Source organism: Silurus meridionalis, chromosome 7 (assembly GCF_014805685.1).
Source record: "Silurus meridionalis isolate SWU-2019-XX chromosome 7, ASM1480568v1, whole genome shotgun sequence".
Taxonomy (NCBI): domain Eukaryota; kingdom Metazoa; phylum Chordata; class Actinopteri; order Siluriformes; family Siluridae; genus Silurus; species Silurus meridionalis.
Genome location: NC_060890.1, coordinates 9,436,232 through 9,458,154, shown reverse-complemented (window position 1 = coordinate 9,458,154; position 21,923 = coordinate 9,436,232). Strand labels below are relative to the sequence as shown.

The 21,923-nt window shown below is 37.8% G+C and overlaps 1 protein-coding gene across 8 annotated transcripts in view; it reads left to right on the top strand.

The window, feature by feature from the left end:
- The window catches only part of tanc2b (tetratricopeptide repeat, ankyrin repeat and coiled-coil containing 2b), a 193,163-nt gene that overhangs the window by 163,760 nt on the left and 7,480 nt on the right, over window positions 1-21,923 (top strand). For 7 of the 8 annotated variants that reach the window (XM_046853997.1, XM_046853996.1, XM_046853993.1 and 4 more), the window contains 15 exons: window positions 3,016-3,051; window positions 3,555-3,836; window positions 4,041-4,165; window positions 7,525-7,756; window positions 7,887-8,056; window positions 9,365-9,972; window positions 10,196-10,304; window positions 10,859-10,981; window positions 11,452-11,688; window positions 11,851-12,234; window positions 18,230-18,323; window positions 18,402-18,535; window positions 18,833-18,956; window positions 19,846-20,021; window positions 20,383-20,515. In XM_046853997.1, coding sequence (XP_046709953.1) covers window positions 3,016-3,051; window positions 3,555-3,836; window positions 4,041-4,165; window positions 7,525-7,756; window positions 7,887-8,056; window positions 9,365-9,972; window positions 10,196-10,304; window positions 10,859-10,981; window positions 11,452-11,688; window positions 11,851-12,234; window positions 18,230-18,323; window positions 18,402-18,535; window positions 18,833-18,956; window positions 19,846-20,021; window positions 20,383-20,515 — 2,967 coding nt within the window. The remainder of the gene's footprint in view (window positions 1-3,015; window positions 3,052-3,554; window positions 3,837-4,040; window positions 4,166-7,524; window positions 7,757-7,886; window positions 8,057-9,364; window positions 9,973-10,195; window positions 10,305-10,858; window positions 10,982-11,451; window positions 11,689-11,850; window positions 12,235-18,229; window positions 18,324-18,401; window positions 18,536-18,832; window positions 18,957-19,845; window positions 20,022-20,382; window positions 20,516-21,923) is intronic. The other variant, XM_046853995.1, reaches the window with a different exon arrangement.

Here is a 21,923-nt window from a genome sequence, read left to right as displayed (position 1 = left end):
AGCCTAATGACAGCAGTATAGAGGTAATGCTTCAACAAACAAAGAGTATACATTTTTGATGCATAGAAATATACACTTAAATATATACTTTAGGCATAATACCAGTTACTCTATATGTATCTATATCTGTATATGTTTAGTGCTATAAATATCTGTATATCTGTTTTATAATATGAATCCTACTACTATACACTGGCAAAAGTCTGGTACATTTGCCAGTGTATAGTAGTAAGATTCATACCTCTGATTATTTTGTGCATTTCTATTTGTTTGGAGCCCATAATTAATTAAAACAACGTATTTGTATTTCAATTAGGGCTGCAGCAAACGATTGTTTATAAAGTGAATTTTTTTGATGAATTAAATAACCAGATTAAAAATAAACATTTAAAAATTATTTCTGCTTATTATAATATAATTCAGGTTATTTATATATTAAAGTGTTATTAAAAAAATCTTTCATTTTGACATTTTAAAGCTTAGGAGTGCTTAGTTCAGGAGTGCATCAGGATTTCTCCTTAAACAAATTCACTTATGCTGGATTGTTCCTTTCTGTAAAAAATAAAAATAAAATTAATAAAATAAAGTCAAACAATTTTTTTTTAGTTTTTAATGATAATTACAGATGCTAATTTAACAACAATGTTTAAAAAATCTATATAAAATATAATACAAGGTTGTTTTGACAATTTTGTTTCAGTTGTGAAGATGTATACATCTATAATATCCAATTAATTGATTTTTATAAATTTTATAATATTTAAATAATATATGCATACATTAAATATACAAACAATAAAAACAAGCATTAGAACGTAGTAAAGCTGCAGTAAATTATGTTTAAAAACAGATAAGTTAACTGTTCTAGTAGACAAATGATATAAAAAGACAAGGAATTTTATTATCAATATTATAGATTTGTTCGATAAGTTGTTGCAGCCTTAAATTCAAATACATTCATCATTATAAAATTATTTTGTAATTTATCCAGCACCAAGAGAGGCTCAAGGAAGAGCAGCAACAGGGTCATGGGCATGCAGTGCTCATTAAGGCATCTATAGAAAGTAATTCACGCAGATCTCACAATCTAGGAGATTGTGGAAAACATATTGCAAAAAGCAGATGCATCAGTAATCAGGAGATGCAGAACAAACTATAATACCACTAAGCATAGCGTCAATGCCTGTTATTCTAAAATGACGGACAATGTGCTGTTTGCACAATATAGCTATGAGAAGCAGACAGGCTAGTGCATTAAACTTGGCACATTGAATTATCAGTTGATATCTGAGTTTCTGTGACAGTTTAGACAGTCTGAAGGACATTGCATAACATCAAACTGTATGGACTGTGTCCAAAAAAAAAAGCTTGCTTTTTTTAGCACAAAACTGCAAGATGAAACTTTGCTAAAGAACATGAAAAGAAGCCTGATAAATATTATAAGCACATTCTCTTGTCTGGAACATTGGATATCTTGATACTTGATACATTTGTACGTCAGTTCAGATAAAGCCCAACACATTTGGCATTAACCTGGCTTGGAATACCACAGTAAATGTATAACCCTGTGTTGGGGAGATGACACTTATAGATGGCACTATGAATGCCTGTGGATATACTGAAACACTCGCTGACAAAATAACTTCCATTCTCTCGAAACTAGAAAAGGAATATCTGAGCATGACAACAATCCAAAGCATAGTGGTATCTTTTACACTAAGGGGGATTGAGTCTGCCATCAAAAATAAAGATTGACAGGTGAAGTACTAAAAAAAAAAAAAAGATTTAAATCTCAGGAGTGAAAGGTATATTGGATTCTGTTGTGCTGAGTTCCTACTGCAGGTCCCCAATTTTTTATATAGTAAATAAAAACTGTTTTACATAAATGCAAATGCCCTACAGTTCAAATGAAGGGTGATACTGTTTTGCACAGGGTGTGCTCACTTCTATTTTACAATATATATATATATATATATATATATATATATATATATATATATATATATATATATATATATACATACTGTACAATGGAAGTGAGCACACCCTGTATATATACTGTACAATGGAAGTGAGCACACCCTGTGCAAAACAGTATCACCCTTCATACAAACATACAAAAATACATTGTACAGAGGGAAGTATTGGAAAACTTTTCCTGCCATATGTGGTTCTTCCCCAAACCATTACCCCTTCAGTTTAACAAGGAGACCAAACCTGTTCTAGCATGTTCTAGTTTACCTGTGCACAAACATGCTCCTGAATACGGTTTAATAATAATATGGTTTACATGGTTTGGAGTTGAAGATCTTGAGTGGCCTGCTATGGAGCTCTTACCTAAAGCCTAATAAACACCTTTACAACTGACTGCACTGCAGGACTCTTCACCCTACAGTATGTCAGTACCTGACTTGACTGATGCCTTTGTGGCTGACTGAGCACAAATCTCAGCAACCACTCTCTTAATTCTAGTGAAACATCTTCCCAGAAAAGTAGGGGATATTATAACAATGTCCTATGCAAATAAAATGTAATTAAATTAAATTAAATTGAATTTAAATGAACAGCTAATTGGGGCAAAATGTGTAATGGAATGTTCAAAAATCTTATTTTGGTCAGTTGTCCACAAACTTTTATTCATATAGTATATATTTCTATTATAATTTGTCCCATTTGGCACAGTCGCTCAGCATCTTACACTAGAAAACTTTCAACACATCAGCTTTGAAAGCTGACTGTTCACTTGCTGTGTAATATTTCCCCCCCAGTGCCACTGTAATGAGAAACAATGTAATTCACTTTACCTGTCATCTTTATCTGTTTGAATGTTATGGCTAGTAGGTGTATACATATAGATAGATACACTGCTGCATTTAGGGATTTTTTTGCTATAGCTTTTCTTTCATTTTCATCCCCTTGCCAACTTTTATCTTCATTACTTCATGCAGCTTCTCTCTGTAGCACAAGCATTTTTTTTTATTCTCTCACCTGTATGTCTGTGTTTGTATATCTCAGCTTCTGCTAACCACATTGCCTGGCAGTCCCAGTCACGTAAGTTCCTGTTATGTTAACAATGCATACTTTCCATCTGCTGTGTAACTGGTGTAGTTCTATTCCTAGGACCCCATTATATAATATTGTGATCTACTGTGTATTTGTGTGCACGTGTGTGTGTATGTGAAAACAATGCCCTGGTAACCACAAACTGCCTGTATTGTTTTTTTTTTAATGAATGTTAGTACTCCTTTATGTGCTTGAAGATGTTTACTCATCAGTGTAGTAGTAGTTCAAGGTGACTGAAGTTTTATCAATTCAAGGTCAAAATTCCACAAGTCAGGTCTCTTTTCCTCATTTATATGATATATCCATTATTCTTTTGTAATTGTATGTCACTGGCATGGCTAGTTCTGATGTGCGATCTTTTCTAAATCACTTGTGACTGTACGGTTCTTGGTTCTTAATCGGAACTTGGTTCTTATAGAACTATTACCAACTGACTTTCTGCCTCTCTTTCTCTCTTTCTTTCTCACTTTTACCTTTCCCTTTCTTCTCAGTGCGCTTCGCTCCATATAGGCTCCAGGACATTGCACTGAAGCCACTGCTCTTTGAGGTTCCCAGCATTACAGTGGACTCTGTGTTTACGGGACGTGAGTGGCTTTTCCAAGAAATTGATGCCCAGTTGAGCAGCGCCAACCGTGCAACCAACCGGGGCGTGGTGCTGGCGGGCAACATTGGCTTTGGCAAGACGGCCATAATCTCCCGCCTGGTTGCTCTCAGCTGCCACGGCAATCGCATGCGGCAGATCGCTTCTGACAGCCCACAGGCTTCGCCCAAACGTAAGGGCTAGTGTTAAGGCAAAGCTTTTAAACCATAAATTCAACAAAGGCTTAAGATGGCATTTTATTTTTTCTGTTTGAGTCGCAAAATTTTTTTTTTAATGAAATGACAAAATTGATTTTACTGTTATTGAAATAAAATCGGCAAAATCCTACCAAACTTTTTTGTTCAGTTCAGCATGTTTAAATGTTTCTGTGTGTCAGATGGAGACGGACTCCCTCTTACCCAGCATCAGCCCACCCATGGAACTTTGGGAGGTGGCAGCTGCCCAGGAACTCCAGAAATGAGGAGGAGACAAGAGGAGGCTATGAGGAGACTTGCATCTCAGGTCCGGACAGTTATTCATCTTTCTATTCATTCATGTATTTTTCAAATGTGGTTAAGGCAAAATTATGTGCTAGAAGATACATCTTGTGCAGAAAGTATCCACTGACAAAGAACTGTGGATGAAGAGCAACCACAACTAGATATTTAAAAATGTAAGCACTAGATCTCTGGAGTGCTACACAGGCTTCTATTAAAGATCTTGTGTTAAAGATTAGACTCATAGCAGTCTAGTATATAGTATATAAGGTCATGCATTTCCAGGAATTTACAGCAGCTCAGTCAAGCTGTTTATAAGCTTTAAGTAAGTTACTGCTTTTCATGATAAAATGTCATTCAGATACACCAAGATTTGAGCTGCAACCTAAGTAACTGAGGGTGGCAAGGAAAAAAGATGAGCTTGGTGTCTGTAAAACCCCTGGTGAGTGGAGACTCTTTAGCCTAGCCCTGGGCTTTTTTCCAGTCTACACCTTTCAGCGCAATGAAATAAATCAACAAAAACATTTAAACGACAGTAAAACAGTAGGCTTAAAAAAAAACTTATAACCGTATAAATAATTTGAGTGGCACAAGTAAGACATTATTGAAAGTTAGTACACTTTATTGTGCGCTGATCCACCTCCTTTTTGTTCATAGTTGACACTTGACCATGCCTCATCTGCCGCATACCTCCATTGGCAGACTCAGAATTTCAATGTCTGTAGAACAAAAGGGGAAAAAGACAAGAAAGCACTAGAACAAGCAGTCTTGCTGGAGGAAAGTCTATTCACAAAGCTTTATCTACTGGAGCAGCTTGTGCTTTCTTTTTACTAATGTCATTCAGCAGACTGGTAATATCCATAAAATTAAGTACAAACCTCCAATAATAACCCCAGGAACTGCCTCATCCCTTGCTTGCTCTTGGGTCTTGGGCAGAACCCATTTGCTGTTTTTTTTTTTTTTTTATCAATTCAAAGGTTGCTCAAAGAACTCTGGAAAGGCCTCTGGATTGTACAAATGGGCCATCTTGGTGAGCAACATGCCAAGTAGATTGGCAGGGGATACAGCTAGAGATGTGCTAGGCTGCTTTTTAAAATCAACGCTATTGTAACAATACCACTAGCACTTGTCTATAAAATGGCACAATGCAAACACATTAACATCCCTCAATACAGAAGTAGATCTTGGGACAAAGGATGGACAGAAGCATAAAGCATCAACTTATTGTTGAATTTTGAAGAAAAGGAAAGAGAGCATGAGCTTTTTAGAACAAGTGGCATCTTGGCAGTCGTTACATGACCTGAGGTTCTGGAGCCATCTCTGATGGATGTGGTAAAGAGGAAGACATTGTAGGAGTCTGAGCTCCAGTAGAGAAGTGGTGGGACTAATCGATGTTAGTAGGTGTAGAATATCATTTGGAGACAGTGGAGAAAAATATGTGGGGGAGTGAGGATTAGTGAGGGAAGTGGAGGCAGGGAGGAAAGATTGGCAGATCTTACTAAGCTTATCATTCAGAGAAGAAACAGTGAAGGAGTCTTCAGAGATTAAGTGATGAAGGTGAAGAGTGTTAAAAAGACTAGAGTCAGATGCTATCTATCTATCTGTCTGTCTGTCCATCTATCTATCTATCTATCTATCTATCTATCTATCTATCTATCTATCTATCTATCTATCTATCTATCTATCTATATACATAACAGAAATATACATTTCTGTTTGACCATTTTTATTAAAAATATAAATAAATAAATATAAAAGAGGCGAAATGAAAGGCTTCGATGCAACACAAATTTATTTACGACAACCTTTCTTTACTCAAAATAATTACAATAACCAAGTCTTAAATAAAGCACCTAAATCCTCCATTATTCAAACATATCCGGCAATTAAAACTGTCCGTGTGAAAACATAGCAAAAGTTCTGTTTGGTGTCCTGATGTTTTTTGCATCTATGCATTAATAGTTAATATAATTACTTTAAAACATTTATAAGAATATTTTGTCTTCATGCTCTTGAAAAGTATTCATTTGAGGTACATTTAGAACAGATAAAATTGTGCGATTAAGAAAAAATTGAAAAACCCTCACTCATAGCAAAACTTTCATACATACATAACAGCAATTACAGACACCAACGCACTGCTACTCTCACTTTCCCTACTGAGTCTCAAATACAGCACATGCTAACATGCTCAAAGCCTCATCATCACCTGTCCTGGCTCAGAGTCTTAGTCGTAGCATTATGCAGATGTGTTTATAAAAGCAAAAAGTTGCCACAGAGCCTCATGAAATATTCATATCCACAGAATGCCATTCCCCTGCCAAGCAAGTGGATCTTTTAAGCCAATGCATTAATAATTTACTCCACTCTATTCCATTGCTCTGCTTCTCTCCTGCCCTCTCGCTCTCTCTCTCTCTCTCTCTCTCTCTCTCTCTCTCTCTCTCTCTCTCTCTCGCTATCCTCTCTCATACACACAGTCATTTTTGTGGCTTTATGCCCTTTGTTCGATAATTTTTTTGCAGGTGTATGGGATTTTTATGTCAAGACTGGTCTGGATTCTCTCTCTCTCTCTCTCTCTTTCTCTCTCTCTCTCTCACACACACCCTCTCTCTCCAACTCTCCTTTTCTCTCTCTCTCTCTGTTAGTTCAGTCATCCCCAACTTTATTTCAATCCAACTGGCAACTCACTCCTCCTCACTGCACATCCACACATTAGACAGATTCCCATCATTCATCTTCATTTTGAATTGTGCTGAACAGGAGAGTATAAAAACCCCGTAGCTGGTAATCGCTGTTCTTGTTCGTTGCTCTTCATCTCTTTCCGTAATGTACACAAAGCATGTGCTGCCGCTGCAAAAATCTCTGTTCTTTCTCCCCGAGAAATCTCATTTAAGTTGAAAATGTATATCCAGATTGACAGCGAGATGATGCATCTGTCACCATTCAGTCTAAGCATTTGCTCATTACCTTTACATTTTCTGGTATGAAATCACCGTCTTGAGACTACTTTTCCCTTTTTTGCCCTACAATGCTCAATTTAAGAGTTCAACCATTACTGAACCAGTGCTTTGAAGTTTAAAAGACGAGAAGTTAATGCAAAATTGTTAATCAGGGCCAAGTTACATATAAAAACATGTTTGCATTGATAGGGTCATGAGTTTATTGTTCTATATCTGATGCCAGTACTTCTCAAGGCATTAAGTGCACACACACATGTACATTTACCTACTCATTCACACCTAGGAGCAATTTAGAGCGACCAATCCAATTGCTCACCTTTTTTGGGCTAATCAGAGAATGTTCATTGATGTGTTTTTGCCGCTATACAGTCAGGGATTACCGATAATAGCTAAAACATTTCCTCCTCTCTGGAATCTCATGTAGGTGGTAGCTTATCACTATTGTCAGGCTGACAATGCCTACACTTGCCTGGTGCCAGAGTTCGTGCACAACGTGGCAGCGTTGCTGTGCCGCTCACCACAGCTTAACACCTACAGAGAGTTGCTACTGCGGGAACCACACATTCAAAGCATACTCAGTCTGCGCTCCTGCGTCCAGGATCCACTCAGTGCTTTCACACGAGGAATCCTTGAGCCACTTAACACACTTTATAAAGGTATAAAAACACTTATATAGATGTTTACCCAGAATACATTGCATTATGATGTATGTTTGTTGGTTTGTTGGTTGGTTGGTGGTTTAGATTTCTGAAGTAAACTGCTTGTGTATTTGTTTTTGCCTTTCAGAGAGAAAGATGACAATCGATGAAGACTTTATCATTCTTATAGATGGTCTCAATGAAGCAGAGTTCCACAAACCTGATTACGGCGACACTATTGTCTCTTTCCTTTGTAAGACCATTGACAGGTTCCCGGCCTGGCTCAAGCTAGTGGTGACTGTTCGAACCTCACTGCAGGTAAAAACACATGCACATGTTCTATTTGTATTTTATTTCCCCACATAATTCACACTGTAAAAAATAGTAATCAGATAGAGGTACACAGAGTGTATAACACACCATTATCTACTGTAAAAAGTGTATTATCCATAACATGTATATATATATATATATATATATATATATATATATATATATATATATATATATATATATATATATAAATAAAACAAAACGTTTTTTTGGCACTGTATCTGTATTGCCAACAGCAGCTCATCCATAGCGGCAGATGGGGCAGAATCCCACTGTATACTGTACATCAGCTATTTAACAGGATTAATCTTCATGAAGTCTTAAATCAACAATATCAGATTGCCTCTTTTAAATAAACAACGATTTAAAAAAGTTTCTATTTTACAAAAATATGCAGATGATCTGGCAACATGTTCTCCTTTCTAGATGTTGTGTAGCAAATGCAACAAGTGCTAACAAAAGCCAATTAGGAAGGGAAATAAAAACATAGACAACACAAATTAAACTAATTTACACTCTGCCAATTGCCAAAATCTCGTTTAACCTAATACATTTCTGCAAAAAAAGGCGAAAATTAAATACAGATGGTGCATATTGCACAGATCGGTATATGTATACAAAATAAAAAATAAATAGGAGATGTAACAGTGGGTTATGTCCATATGGCAGAAATATGTGTGCACCATAGTGACCTGGTTTCCTATGTAAAGGGTGGATGAGTTCCAGTTCTTCTGTATGTTTTTCGAGATGTAGATTATAGAAAGTTTTGCTAATACCTGGCAACCCTGGTTAATGATTAGCTCTGAAAGCAAACATTCTTTATTAAAGATTTTTGGAAAATGGGACATATAAAACTGTACAGATTGCAGATTGATGTAACATATATCATAAGTGAAGTGCAATAGCTGTAAACAAAATCAATGACCAAAAGTCGATGCTGTATACTACATTACCTGAGACATTAAGGTTAATAAAGTGTACTTATAAACATCTTGAATCTCAGATTCATTATTAAATGTATTAAATTGCTGATATCTCTACTCATGTATGGAAATCCAGTTTAAAACATTTGGGAATTTGGCAAGCCTCAGACATTTGTTGAAGCAGTATGCTTTTATTGGCATATTTTTTTCATGTTTTTAGTGTTGACATATGTTTATCTACTCGGTTGCCTAATGTGAGTTATATTGATCTCGGTTGTACCAGTGTCACATTGATGTAGGACTTGCATCAACATGGCACCAAAACAGCACCAACCGTGATGCGAATAACATGCTTATGTTCGATTTTTAGGACATCACAAAACCGCTGCCTTTCCACCGTATTTCTTTGGATGCTCTGGAGGAGAACGATGCCATCGACCGGGATCTACAGGCTTATGTGCTGCAGCGTGTGCATGGCAGTGCTGAAATTCAGAGCAACATCTCGCTCAATGGTAAGATGGATGGCGCTGGCTTCGCCAAACTCAGCTCGCACCTGAAAGCCCTCAGTCGTGGCTCTTTCCTCTACCTGAAGCTGACCTTTGACCTGATCGAGCGTGGCTACCTAGTGTTGAAGAGCTCCGGCTACAAGGTGGTGCCTGTGAGTCTGGCCGAAGTTTACCTGCTGCAGCTGAATATGCGCTTTCCTACACAGTCTTCATTTGAGCGAGCACTGCCTCTGCTCAACGTGGCACTGGCGTCTCTGCACCCACTCAACGACGAACAGATCTACCAAGCGGTCAATGCCGGCTCCCTCAGGGCCACGCTCGACTGGGATGATTTCCGCCAGAGGATGGAGCAACTGGGGGTGTTCTTGGTGAAGAGGCGTGATGGTACACGTATGTTTGTACACCCGTCTTTCCGCGAGTGGCTTATTTGGAGGGAGGAAGGGGAGAAGACCAAGTTTCTTTGTGATCCCAGGTGAGTAGAAAAGAGGTTTCTGTAAAACTAAAACAATTTGAAAACAGTAATTCATCATATTTGAGCTGCATTTTATTCTGGACTGCTGCTGCTGAGTGCAAATTTAGATAATCATTGCCGACCATCTTCAGCTAAGATTGATGCTGAATATCAGCATGATTTAATTCAAAATGTTTCCTCAGCACTTCTCACATCTTATCATTTTTTCCCCCCGGTGTTACAGGAATGGACACACACTGCTGGCCTTCTGGTTTTCCAGACAGACAAACAAACTGAACAGACAGCAGACTATAGAACTAGGACATCATATACTCAAAGCACATATATTCAAAGTAAGATAACACAGAAGTTTCTGGTTTTGTGAATGCAAATGACGTACTATGTGATGTGGATACTGAGATATTGAGCTGTTTTAGTCATGTGATCACTTTCTGGTAAATGTATATTATACATATTTGTGACCATCAGACTATAAAGGCACAAAAACACTAGGAGAAGAAAAACAATACTTTGGCTGTTGGTTATGAAAAATATATGCAGATCTGAAATCAACATAGACTAACCTAACATTCACAGACTTTCCGTATACTTAATGAACGAGGTTTGATGGAAAACATAGCAACGAATCCTAACATTATTGTCCTACTGAACAGATTGAAAATTAAATGGCCACTAATAGGTAAAGAAATCTCAGATTAGTTGCCCACTCTGGTTTGTTAATTATCCAGCCAAATCACTTTATCAGGCTTTATAAATAGAAACAAACATTGTGTATTGTGATGGAGTAAAATAAAATATATTTATTATATAGTAAAATGATTAAAATGAAAAGTGTTTCATCTAAACTTTTTGTCTTTGCTATTTTGTTTTTTCTTTTGCGGTGCAGGGGCTGAGTAAGAAGGTTGGGGTCTCCTCATCCATTTTGCAGGGCCTTTGGGTGTCTTACAGCACTGAGAGTTTATCCACTGCTTTATCTTCCCTGAGAAATCTGTACACCCCAAACATTAAGGTAGAGCACTCAACAAAAACAATTAGAAGTTTCTAGAAGGTGACTGATAATAATTTTACTAAGAGAGGACAAGGAAGGAAGGACGGAAGGAAGGAAGGAAGGAAGGAAGAAAGGAAGGAAAGAAGGAAGGAAGGAAGGAATATTTTGTAAACAGCAGTCAGTGTTTTATATCACTACAAGCTTTTATTAATTAGCCACATTAGCATTTTTAATTAGGCTTTTCTTTATATTCTTTCCTCATTAAACAGAATGTTATTTACACATCAGGGATTAGTTCTAGTTTTTTATACAATATTTTTTTCTTAATGTGTGCTGCAGTTCTACAATTCAATTCAATTCAAATTTATTTTTATAGATATTCAGATATAGAGTTATAATAAAAGACCAAATGAGAGTCCCAGAACCAACACTGGCAAGGGAAAACTCCATCTGAAGTAATTTTGACCTTTGGTCTTCATGTACATGTTTAGGTGTCCCGTCTGCTAATGATGGGAGGGGCAAATGTTAATTACCGGACAGAGGTGTTAAACAACGCGCCAGTGCTGTGTGTGCATGCTCACTTGGGCTACATGGACATGGTCAACCTGTTGCTTGAGTTTGGGGCTAACGTGGACTCAATATCTGAAAGCGGCATGACAGCACTTAGTTACGCTGCCACTGCAGGCCATTTGAACATCGTCACTGCCCTCTGCAAGAGAAGGGCTAAGGTATGGTGTACACACACTTACACATACACACACACAAAATGCCATACACTTAAGACCAGTTAACAATTCAACATTAAAAAATATTTGATCAATCATAAAATAATTAATCAAGCCCCTTTTTTTGCCATTATGACATCTTTATATGTGTGTCTTTCACTGCAGCTCAACCAGCTGGACAGGAACGGCCAGTGCGCTCTGGTACATGCAGCTCTAAGGGGCCAAATGGAGGTGGTTAAGTTCCTGCTGCACAGTGACTGGGGAGGTGAGGGGGCGAAGACCACACAGCTCCAAACTCCCTCTCCTACAAAGCCAAGTGACTCCCCACAGCTGTCCAGCCCAGAGCAGCAGGAGAAAGAGCAGGAGCAAGGGGATGACGAGTCTCCACAAGAAAAGGAAAGAGAGACAGAGCTCCCTGCTCAGCAGCAGGAGACAAAGGAGGAGAAAAAACAGAAGGAAGTTCAGTCTCAGGAGCAGCATGAAGCCTTCAGAAAAAGTCATGCAATACAACAAGCTCTGGTAGCAGCAGCTAGTATGGGACACATAGAGGTAATAATTTTCATGAACATTATGTTCATTCCTTTTTGCTTTTATTTGGAGCTCTAGATTGATTTCTTCTCACATCTTACAATTTACAATTTTTTACTACTATAATAGTAGATATTAGAATATCTCTTAATACCGTAATGCATCACAACTTAAAATAATTAGCATTATACAATTGCATTGTCCCAAATCTGATCTCTCAGAAGATGTGGATTAATTTCTGCATAACAGCAGCAATGACAATAGTTCTGGCTACAAGATGAATCACTGGGTTATATTAATGCATACATAATACATTACCATTTCAATAGCAACAGCTCATTCACATGGACTTGTACAATGGATGATCTGTATAATCTAAGGATAATAATAAATAGAAGTTATAATGTTATTTAACCAAGATAAATGTGTGTAATTATTGATATAAAGAGACATTGTAATTGTTTTTATGCCGACATTAAAGGTAACCGTATACAGATTTAAAAACAGTTTTTTTTAACCATAGTTTTTGCTGTGGTATAAGAAATATGGAATGATACAGGATGATTATAGAAAAATAATTAACGCTTCTTCTTCGTCTGATGTCTCATTTTCCATTACTGATTATTTAATTATAACAGCTGACTAAATATAATGTTTTATAATAGATAGACAGACAGACAGACAGACAGACAGACAGATGACAGACAGACAGAGTTGCAAAGCATGGTGTACCTGCTTCTTGAAGTACACTTGTACAAAAAAATGTATTTCTAAAATTCATTTCTATTTTTTACATTGAATATCTATTTACATATATGCAGCTTAAAAATTAAACAAAAAAATTATGTTAAGGCCTGAGTTTGGATATATTTTATTTTTATTTTTTTCTAACCCTAACCCTAACCCTTACTTCTTTGACCAAGTGAATTGTAATTGTCTTCTAGTTTGACAATGATGATTTATTTTCAAGTTTTGCTTGAAAACTATCGGTAATAGAAGAAAGCCAGCATATTTCTGTGTGATAGGAAAGTTATTCATATTAAAAGAATATATTCTCAACATGCCCATGTATGGAGTAAATATTTATGAAAGCCATGGAGCAGGACTTGCAGTTAAGCACAATGGCAGTGTAATTTGATTAAATCTACAAACCCTTTTGACCTTGAATTCACCAAAGTGTCTCCAGACTGTCCTCAGTGTCTCTTTGGAAGTGACTTTGCAGTGAATTGTCTTGTAGAATCTATGTCTCTGGTATAAAGGATTTCATTCATTTCATCTTGAGTGAAAAAGATGGACAGTACACTAGCAGAAATGAGACAACAGTAGAAATTTTGTCTTTATATAATTGTTGTTAGAATGCGGTCCCATTCGAAACTCTGCTTGGCCTAAAAAGGGCCTTTTTGTGTACATGTTTGTCCATAAAACTCCCTTTGCAAGTTTTTCATAGAATATACATGGCCATATTTTGTCATGTACATTCCTCAACATGCCTGGATGCTTCTCAGTTGTTGGACATGATTGGCTACAATATATGCCAGACATTCCTCTTCTTCTTCTTCTTCTTCTTTCACTGCTCCCATTAGGGGTCGCCACAGTGGATCATCCGTCTCCATACCACCCTGTGCCCTACATCTTCCTCTTTCACACCAACTACCTGCATGTCTTCCCTCACCACATCCATGAACATCCTCCTTGGCCATCCTCTTTTCCTCCTTCCTGGTGGCTCCATCCTCAGCATTCTCCTACCAATATAACTCATGTCCCTCCTCTGCACATTTCCAAACCATCTCAATCTCGCCTCCCTCACCTTGTCACCAAAACGTCCTACATGCGCTGTCCCTCTAATAAACTCATTTCTAATCTTGTCCATCCTCGTCACTCCCAACGAAAACCTCAACATCTTCAGCTCTGCTACCTCCAGCTCCACCTCCTGTCTTTTACTCAATGCCACTGTTTCTAAACCATACAACATCGCAGGTCTCACCACAGTCCTATAAACTTTCCCTTTTACTCTTGCAGATACTCTTTTATCACAAATCACTCCTGCCACTCTTCTCCACCCACTCCACCCTGCCTGCACTCTTTTCTTTACTTCCCTAACACACTCTCCATTACTTTGCACTGTTGACCCCAGGTACCTGAACCCTTCCACCTTCTCCACCTCTTCTCCCTGCAACCGCACCACTCCACTGCCCTCCCTCTCATTTACACACATGTACTCTGTTTTACTCCTACTGACTTTCATTCCCCTTCTCTCCAGCGCATACCTCCACCTCTCCAGGCTCTTCTCAACCTGCTCACTACTCTTACCACAAATCACAATATCATCTGCAAACATCATAGTCCAGGGAGACTCCTGTCTGACCTCGTCCGTCAACCTGTCTATCACCTCTGCAAACAGGAAAGGGCTCAGGGCCGATCCTTGATGCAGTCCAACCTTTACCTTGAACCAGTCTGTCGTTCCTACTGCACACTTTACTGCTGTCACACTGTCCCACCTGACCCTCACATACTTCTCTGACACACCTGACTTCCTCATACAATACCACAACTCATCTCTTGGCACTCTGTCGTACGCTTTCTCTAAATCCACAAAAACACCACATCTCTTTGTCTTCCTTTCTATTTACAGATGTCACACTAAGTACTTTTTTAGCTGCCTCCCTTAACACTCCTGCAGTAGTTGCCCAATCATCCAGCACGTCTTCACCACCCCTGAGCCCCTGTCTGACCTCTTCCCTGAACCTCACACTAGAGTCTTCCTCCTTCAGTTTCCACTATCTTATTCTTCTTTCAGTCTTCACTCTCCTCCTCTTCTTCTTCGCCTCCGAAACCATCCTACCGACCCCTGCCAACACCTTACAGTTTCCAATCTCCTTTAGGTTGCATCTCCTACATAGAACATATTCCACCTGTGTGCACCTTCCTTCACTCTTATAGGTCACCCTATGATCCTCCTTCTTCTTAAAATACATATTCACCACTGCCATTTCCATCCTTTTAGCAAAATCTACCACCATCAATTTCCACCGGTACCCTGTTGGCTAACGAAACCTGTGGCGGTCGTTGGTAACCCGGGCCTCGACCGATCCGGTATGAAATTCTTATTTGTGATCCGCATATTCGATTTGTCACATGTTTTACGCTGGATGCCCTTCCTAACGCAACCCTCCCTATTTATCCAGGCTTGGGACCGGCACTAAGAGTGCACTGGCTTGTGCCTCCTTAATGGCTGACATTGTTTCTGAATAATGAGATATGGAATTGACAAAAAAAGCAGATTACTTAAAATTTGACTTTTATCTATCTTTTAGGGAAAGATCTAGTGTTGGCTAGATATATAACTTAGGAAGCTAGCTATTTCACAATGCTGACAAAGACTAAAGCCATTGTTTGTGTGTAATTTTGAATAAGCTTATTTTTGCCCATTTTCTTATGAAAAAAGAAGATCAAACACATTGTTTAGGTTTTGCTCCTCTATGCATTTTTTATTGTTAGATATAGTTCTGCCTGGGGACCCCTGCAACTAGGGTTCTGTACATTGTGTGTGCTTGTGTCTCTTATTTATACATGCATAATTTCTACATTGTCCAAGTACCAATCCCATCAAACTGGTTCTTTGCAGATTATAGTAAAATTATATTAGTTTGGCTTGTATCTTGGAAGATAATTGCTGGTTTCATCTGCTTTTTTCATACAATGTCAAACAGGGGGATGCAATCTATTCATCTACAGGCACTTTGAAGGGTGCACATAAATATTGTGCAAATCAGTTCATGTATTTATGTATGAATTTAGGAATATCAGATACAAATTTCATAGGCTCTAAAGCGAAATATATAGTATTTCAGATTTATTGTATATAAAGTAGCCATCTAGATCAGGAATTTCCTGAAAAAGTTCCTGAAAGCATATTGGCTTGTGGATTTCAGTTTGACCACTCCAGATTAGGGTTATTGGGACCCAAATCTGCTTCTTTCTTGGGAAAGCAACAGAGGACTGAGCCACACATATAATGCAGTTCAATTTAGTCTGAATGATAATGATGCAGGGTGATTTTGTGCTCTCGTCACCTGCAAGATGAAGGTTGAAGGTGAGGAGAAACGGCAGTTGGGTAGCAGCCATTCAATGTGGTTTTCATCATAATTGTGAACTCATGGGTCAGCCATCTTGTTCTTCTTGTTCTTACCCCAGTCAACCTCTTTGCCTATCCTGTCAACGATTAATTAATGAGTTTCTTTAGACTGAACAGATTGGTTCCACTATCTCTCGATGTTCCTAATACCCTTTGCCTTATCTTGGTGTGCCCTGTTTTTTCAGGCTTTTATCGCCACTATTTGCTGAATGTTCAGCTTCTACAGCTTCTCTTGTGTTAGATGTTTATGCATTAATCTTTTCGTTAATCTTCTTGTTAGATGTATATATGCATTAATTCACACAGTGGTGGACAAATGAGAAATGCATTAGCTAGACCACTGAGAAAGTGAAAGCTCTAAAGTGCATAATACTCGTCTAGTGTTATACTTGTCTAGAATTCTGATTAATTGGGCTAAACCGTGGCAAGTATTTAAAGTCAGAAAAATATGACAGGTTAATTATATGAATTAAAACAGATGCTGGAAAATGAGCAATGCTTTAATCCCTGGGTGGATAACTTTATCGTCAGACTTTATCCTTTCTTGATAATGTCTCTGGTGAAGAAGCTAGGGCCGGCGCTAGCTATAGGCAGAGTCAGCAATTGCCTAGGGCCTCAAGCTTGAATGGGGGCCTCCATAACCCTAACACCTATACACTAGTTCAACAATCAAGACAGGCAGCTTAAGACAAGGCTCTTTATAAATCGGATATAAATAACTATCACTTACCTGAAGTGGAAGCAACAGTTTAATGTAAGTTCCCATCATCTGAATGCATTTAGGTAGCACCCAAACGAATGTATCCCTCTAAGGTTGCTAAGCGAGAAGCTGTCATCATGAATTTTTTATTGTAATGTATTACTAAAATAAACGGCGTCTTATTCTGTCACGTCAGCGCTATTTAAAGATGGATTATTCTTTGGAGTTCAAAACAGGTTTATAACAGTGTGAGCGGCATGACAATTTAAAAAATAATAACAAAAAATTTAAGTTTTTCAATAAAAACAGAAATTGCAAATGCTAGATAAAAATGACATTTACCCCATTTTTACTGTAAAGGGTACGCAAAAATGTTCATTATTCCAAATTTTGGGTAGGTGTGTTACTGCAAATAAATTACTGTACAAATTGCTGAATGTCCTGGGTGATTTAATGTCTGTGTGTTATTTATAATAAAATTTGAATCTTAAACCTAATAAAGTAAGCATTTTAAAATAATGAAAAAACATTATTAAAGCAAATTATTATTTTACAGTGTAACCTAGCTAATCGCATGTCATGGCCAAGGAATAACTTATAATTATTATTTTTTTGTGTACACCTAAGTTAAAGTTGAATTAATATACACATTTAAGTAAATATATAAAAGCACTGATATTACTGAAATACTGAAAGATTAGATTACATTTATTTCAAGTGCTTTTTATTTATTCTGAAAGGTGGAAGGAAGGAGGCTGGGGGGCCTCCAATATAATTGTTGCCTAGAGCCTCCAAATGTCTAGAACCAGCACATCCTGTCTGAGCCCTTGACAAGAAAAGAAGAAAGTCTAACGTTTCAGCTATGAGCTGTGGTGTTCTTATGGTGCATGCAGAAGACTATACCTGGTTAGGGGCTTCACTGTTGAATGTCTAAATCAGAGTTTAAAAGATTGTCTAGTATCTATTAAAGATATAGAAGAAATAGATGCTACAAGCATAGTCTTAAATAATAGGATTTAGTTTGAAAAAAGATTTGGAACATATGGCAATAAGAATAAAGTCAGTGAATAGTCAATAAATGTATTTAACTAAATAGTATGTCACTTATGGCAATCCTAAGTGTCTGTTTCATGGTCATAGGTCATAAATGACTTGTTTGTGTTACTTGCTGTTTTTTTTAGATCGTGTCCTACCTGCTGGATCTTCCTGACACAGAAAAAGACGCTACCCAATATGCTCAGATGAACAACTATGACACTTTGTGGGGCGAAACCGGTAAATGGAGTAACCCCTAAGCTTTGCAGTATAGTATGTGTAACCCATGTGACTTACACTCTTTTATTTAACCTTCAGCGCTGACGGCAGCAGCAGGCCGAGGAAAGCTAGACGTTTGCCGGATGTTGCTGGAGCAAGGCTCTGCAGCAGCTCAGCCAAACCGGAGAGGAGTCGTACCTCTCTTCAGCTCTGTAAGCCATGGACACTGGCAGGTACATAAGCAGGCATTTCTCTTTTCCTTCTGGATTGAAATATAGTCATGCGTCATTCATTTTTCTATGTCTCTCAATCATAAAATATGGATATAATTATATCTGTGGCTAATAATTTAAATTCTTGAATCTGGTTAACTAGAATCTTGCAAAGGAAATCATTGCCCCATTTAAAGCATTCTTTTAGGTTATAGTGTCTAGCATGAATTTATTTATTTCAAAGAAATTCACTGATATGGTAAATTTTGTTGAAATTCATATTTCGGTTGTTTATAACCTGTATAATCTCTGTAACAGATTGTGGACTTGCTGCTCACTCACGGAGCAGACGTAAACATGGTTGATAAACAAGGACGGACTCCGCTAATGATGGCCGCTTCCGAGGGCCACATAGAAACAGTGGAGTACCTTCTGGCTCAAGGTGAGAGACACAACAAATCGACTGTGTAAAAAACTAATGAGCTGTTAAATGAACAACTGTTCTATAGAACAACAAAACACTAAACCACAACAAAACCAACTATTTAAACCACATCTGCTTTGAAAGTTTATGTACTCGGTTTTTGTGATTCTGAACACTATTCGTGCTCAATTTTCCTTCTCTTTCATTTACCAGGTTGAGATTTGAAGCTTGGTAAATCTAAATAATTATATTTGGAGACTGCAGACGAATACCATGCCTCTGTGTAAATGAATGTTTATTTAAATGAATGTTTTGTATTGTTGTTGTGGTGTGTTACTAGGTGAGCACATAACAGTAATTTCTCTAAAGTCTCATTGTTCTAGTTTCTAAAATTCCATATTAAATGTAATATCTGGAATATATTGCGGTATGGCTCGATTTTATTATTATATTAACCAGGTTACATAACAGCTCCTAGGTTTCTGTGTTTAAACCAGAGTTCTGGTTACCACCATTGTGGAGTTAATTTGATCATGTTCTCATGGGTTTCCTCAGGGTTTTCCAGTTTCCTCCAACCTTCCTAAACCTTAGTCATAGATATATTGGCAAATGTAAATTGCTCCTAGGTATGAAAGCATGTCTGTTTTGTTGTGTGTATATAAATGGTGCCATTTGAGGAACTCGTTTTTTATTTAGGATGTGTTCTCACCTTGTGCTCAGTATTCCTGGGATAGATATGGATTCAGGGCGAGTTGAGGTACCATGATGGAGGGGTCCTCATTTTCCTACACTAAGAAAGTTCATATTTTTAGTTGATGGGAAGATATCGCACATACACTGCATTTACACAGAGCCTTTACCTCATATAATTTCGCAGACTAACTGTTAAATGTATACTCTTCTACAGGTGCTTCCATGCCCATAACAGATAAAGAAGGACTTACGGCACTAAGCTGGGCATGTCTAAAGGGACATTTGCCTGTAGTCCGATGTCTGGTGGAACGGGGTGCGGCTACTGATCATGCAGATAAGAACGGACGCACACCCCTTGACCTGGCTGCCTTTTATGGAGATGCAGAAGTTGTGAGTGTCTATGTTTTAAGACAAGATTTGGAAAATGTTTGCCCTTTTCCAAAGAGCCACAGGCTCCCATAGTTGTGTCCAGTGGTGTAGAATAGTTGGGAGGTGAGAGGTATAGCATACTCTCTAGCCTGTAAATCCCAGCAACAATTCTGTGAGGCAATAGCATTTTACTCTGAGTGTATTAGACCACCCTATGCAGAAAATATTGTTGTCCTACTAGTCCTCACAATCTACAGAATGTACTGTAGCGGTCATTTGATGGGTAAAAGTATGTAGGAAGTTAACAAATTGGTTATGAAATATACCAGCATTAAGGGATAACTTTTTATATTGATATGACTTGTCTTTGTTTCTCTCTTAGGTTCAATTTCTTGTTGATCAGGGTGCTTTGATTGAGCACGTGGACTATAGTGGGATGCGTCCACTGGACCGGGCTGTGGGCTGCCGCAACACATCGGTGGTGATGGCTCTCCTCAAGAAAGGAGCTAAGATCGGTATGAAGGAGGGAGGAGATAAGTCTGTGATCTAAAACTGACAGCAGTTATAAAAGCCACTGCACATGTATAAACAATATGCTTATGTTGTGCTAACAATTTCTTAACCATTGTCTTCGAAAAGAGTTACAAAAAATTCAGTCCAGTCTAGGCTTGTGGTAGTCTTACATTACTGTTGGTTTGATAGTGACATGCAGACTAGTGATGGGTTGTTTCATTCATTTTTAACAATACTTTAATGTAACACAAAAGTCAGAGTCGTTTGTTCTTTTATCACAAGACGCTATGCAGTGCAATACACAGGAAGCAGAATTGAGAAGTTTATCTCTCGGCTCTTCTAGCCCGAGTCATTCGTTCTTTTATCACATGAAATGATCCTAACTATAGTCAAAGTTCGTGTATGCAGACGTGTTGGGGGATCTTCTTATAGAAAATGTAACATTTTATTTTATTTCTGAACAAATAACCAAAATTAACTAAATGACAAAAAAGATTTTTTCATTTTAATGAACGAGATTCGATCTTCCCATCACTAATGCAGACATGCAGCACTTCCACATGGAGGGGAAGTCAGTCCAATTCCAAATCATGTGTTCGTTGATTTAAGCGTGTCTGACTGCTCCTCTGCTGCCCCCTACAGTGTACACTGTGTGACTGCAGGTGTCTCTGTGTATGTGTTCTCTGCAGCTCAGTTTCTGCTGTCGCTTGAATGTGGTTTCTGTGGCTCTGTAGCGTTGTTACAGCTGCTCGTGGTTTTCTGTTCATGATAAAACCACAATGACTGACTTATTTTTTATGTCTTTGATGACTAGTCTTTCTGTTGTCCTATTGTTCTTACCCTGATATACAGAGTACAGCTGGGTACAATACCACAAATCAAAATAGTTGAGACTGTGAGTGACACCATGTCATTAAAATATAAAATATATATATATACGGTGGTGGACGAAGTAGACAAAGCAGGTACTTGATTAAAAGTAGGTATACAGTGGGTAAAATATTACTCCAGTAAAAGTGCTCCCTTTAAACTTTCACTTGAGTAAAAGTATAAAAGTATTTGCCTTCAAGACTCTTTGCTTAATCAACTCAGTTTATATTTTGAGAGCTGAATTTAATTTAGAAATACCACCCTTAGTGCATTTATTGCACAATTGAATACACGTCATTTTGCACAATTGATCAAACTCTCAGAACCAAGAACCATAAAACTCCTTGGCTATTTGGCATAAGACACATACAACATCTATATTTTTATCATACAAGTCTAAGTAAATTAGCCTTTTTTTTAGCTGGACTGGAGTTTCCCCTTACTAAACTCAGTTCAGGACCTTTTCAGTACAGAAAACCTTTATGACATCACCTCATTTAAAGGTAACCAAATCAATAGGTGCTATTTTACCTACAATCC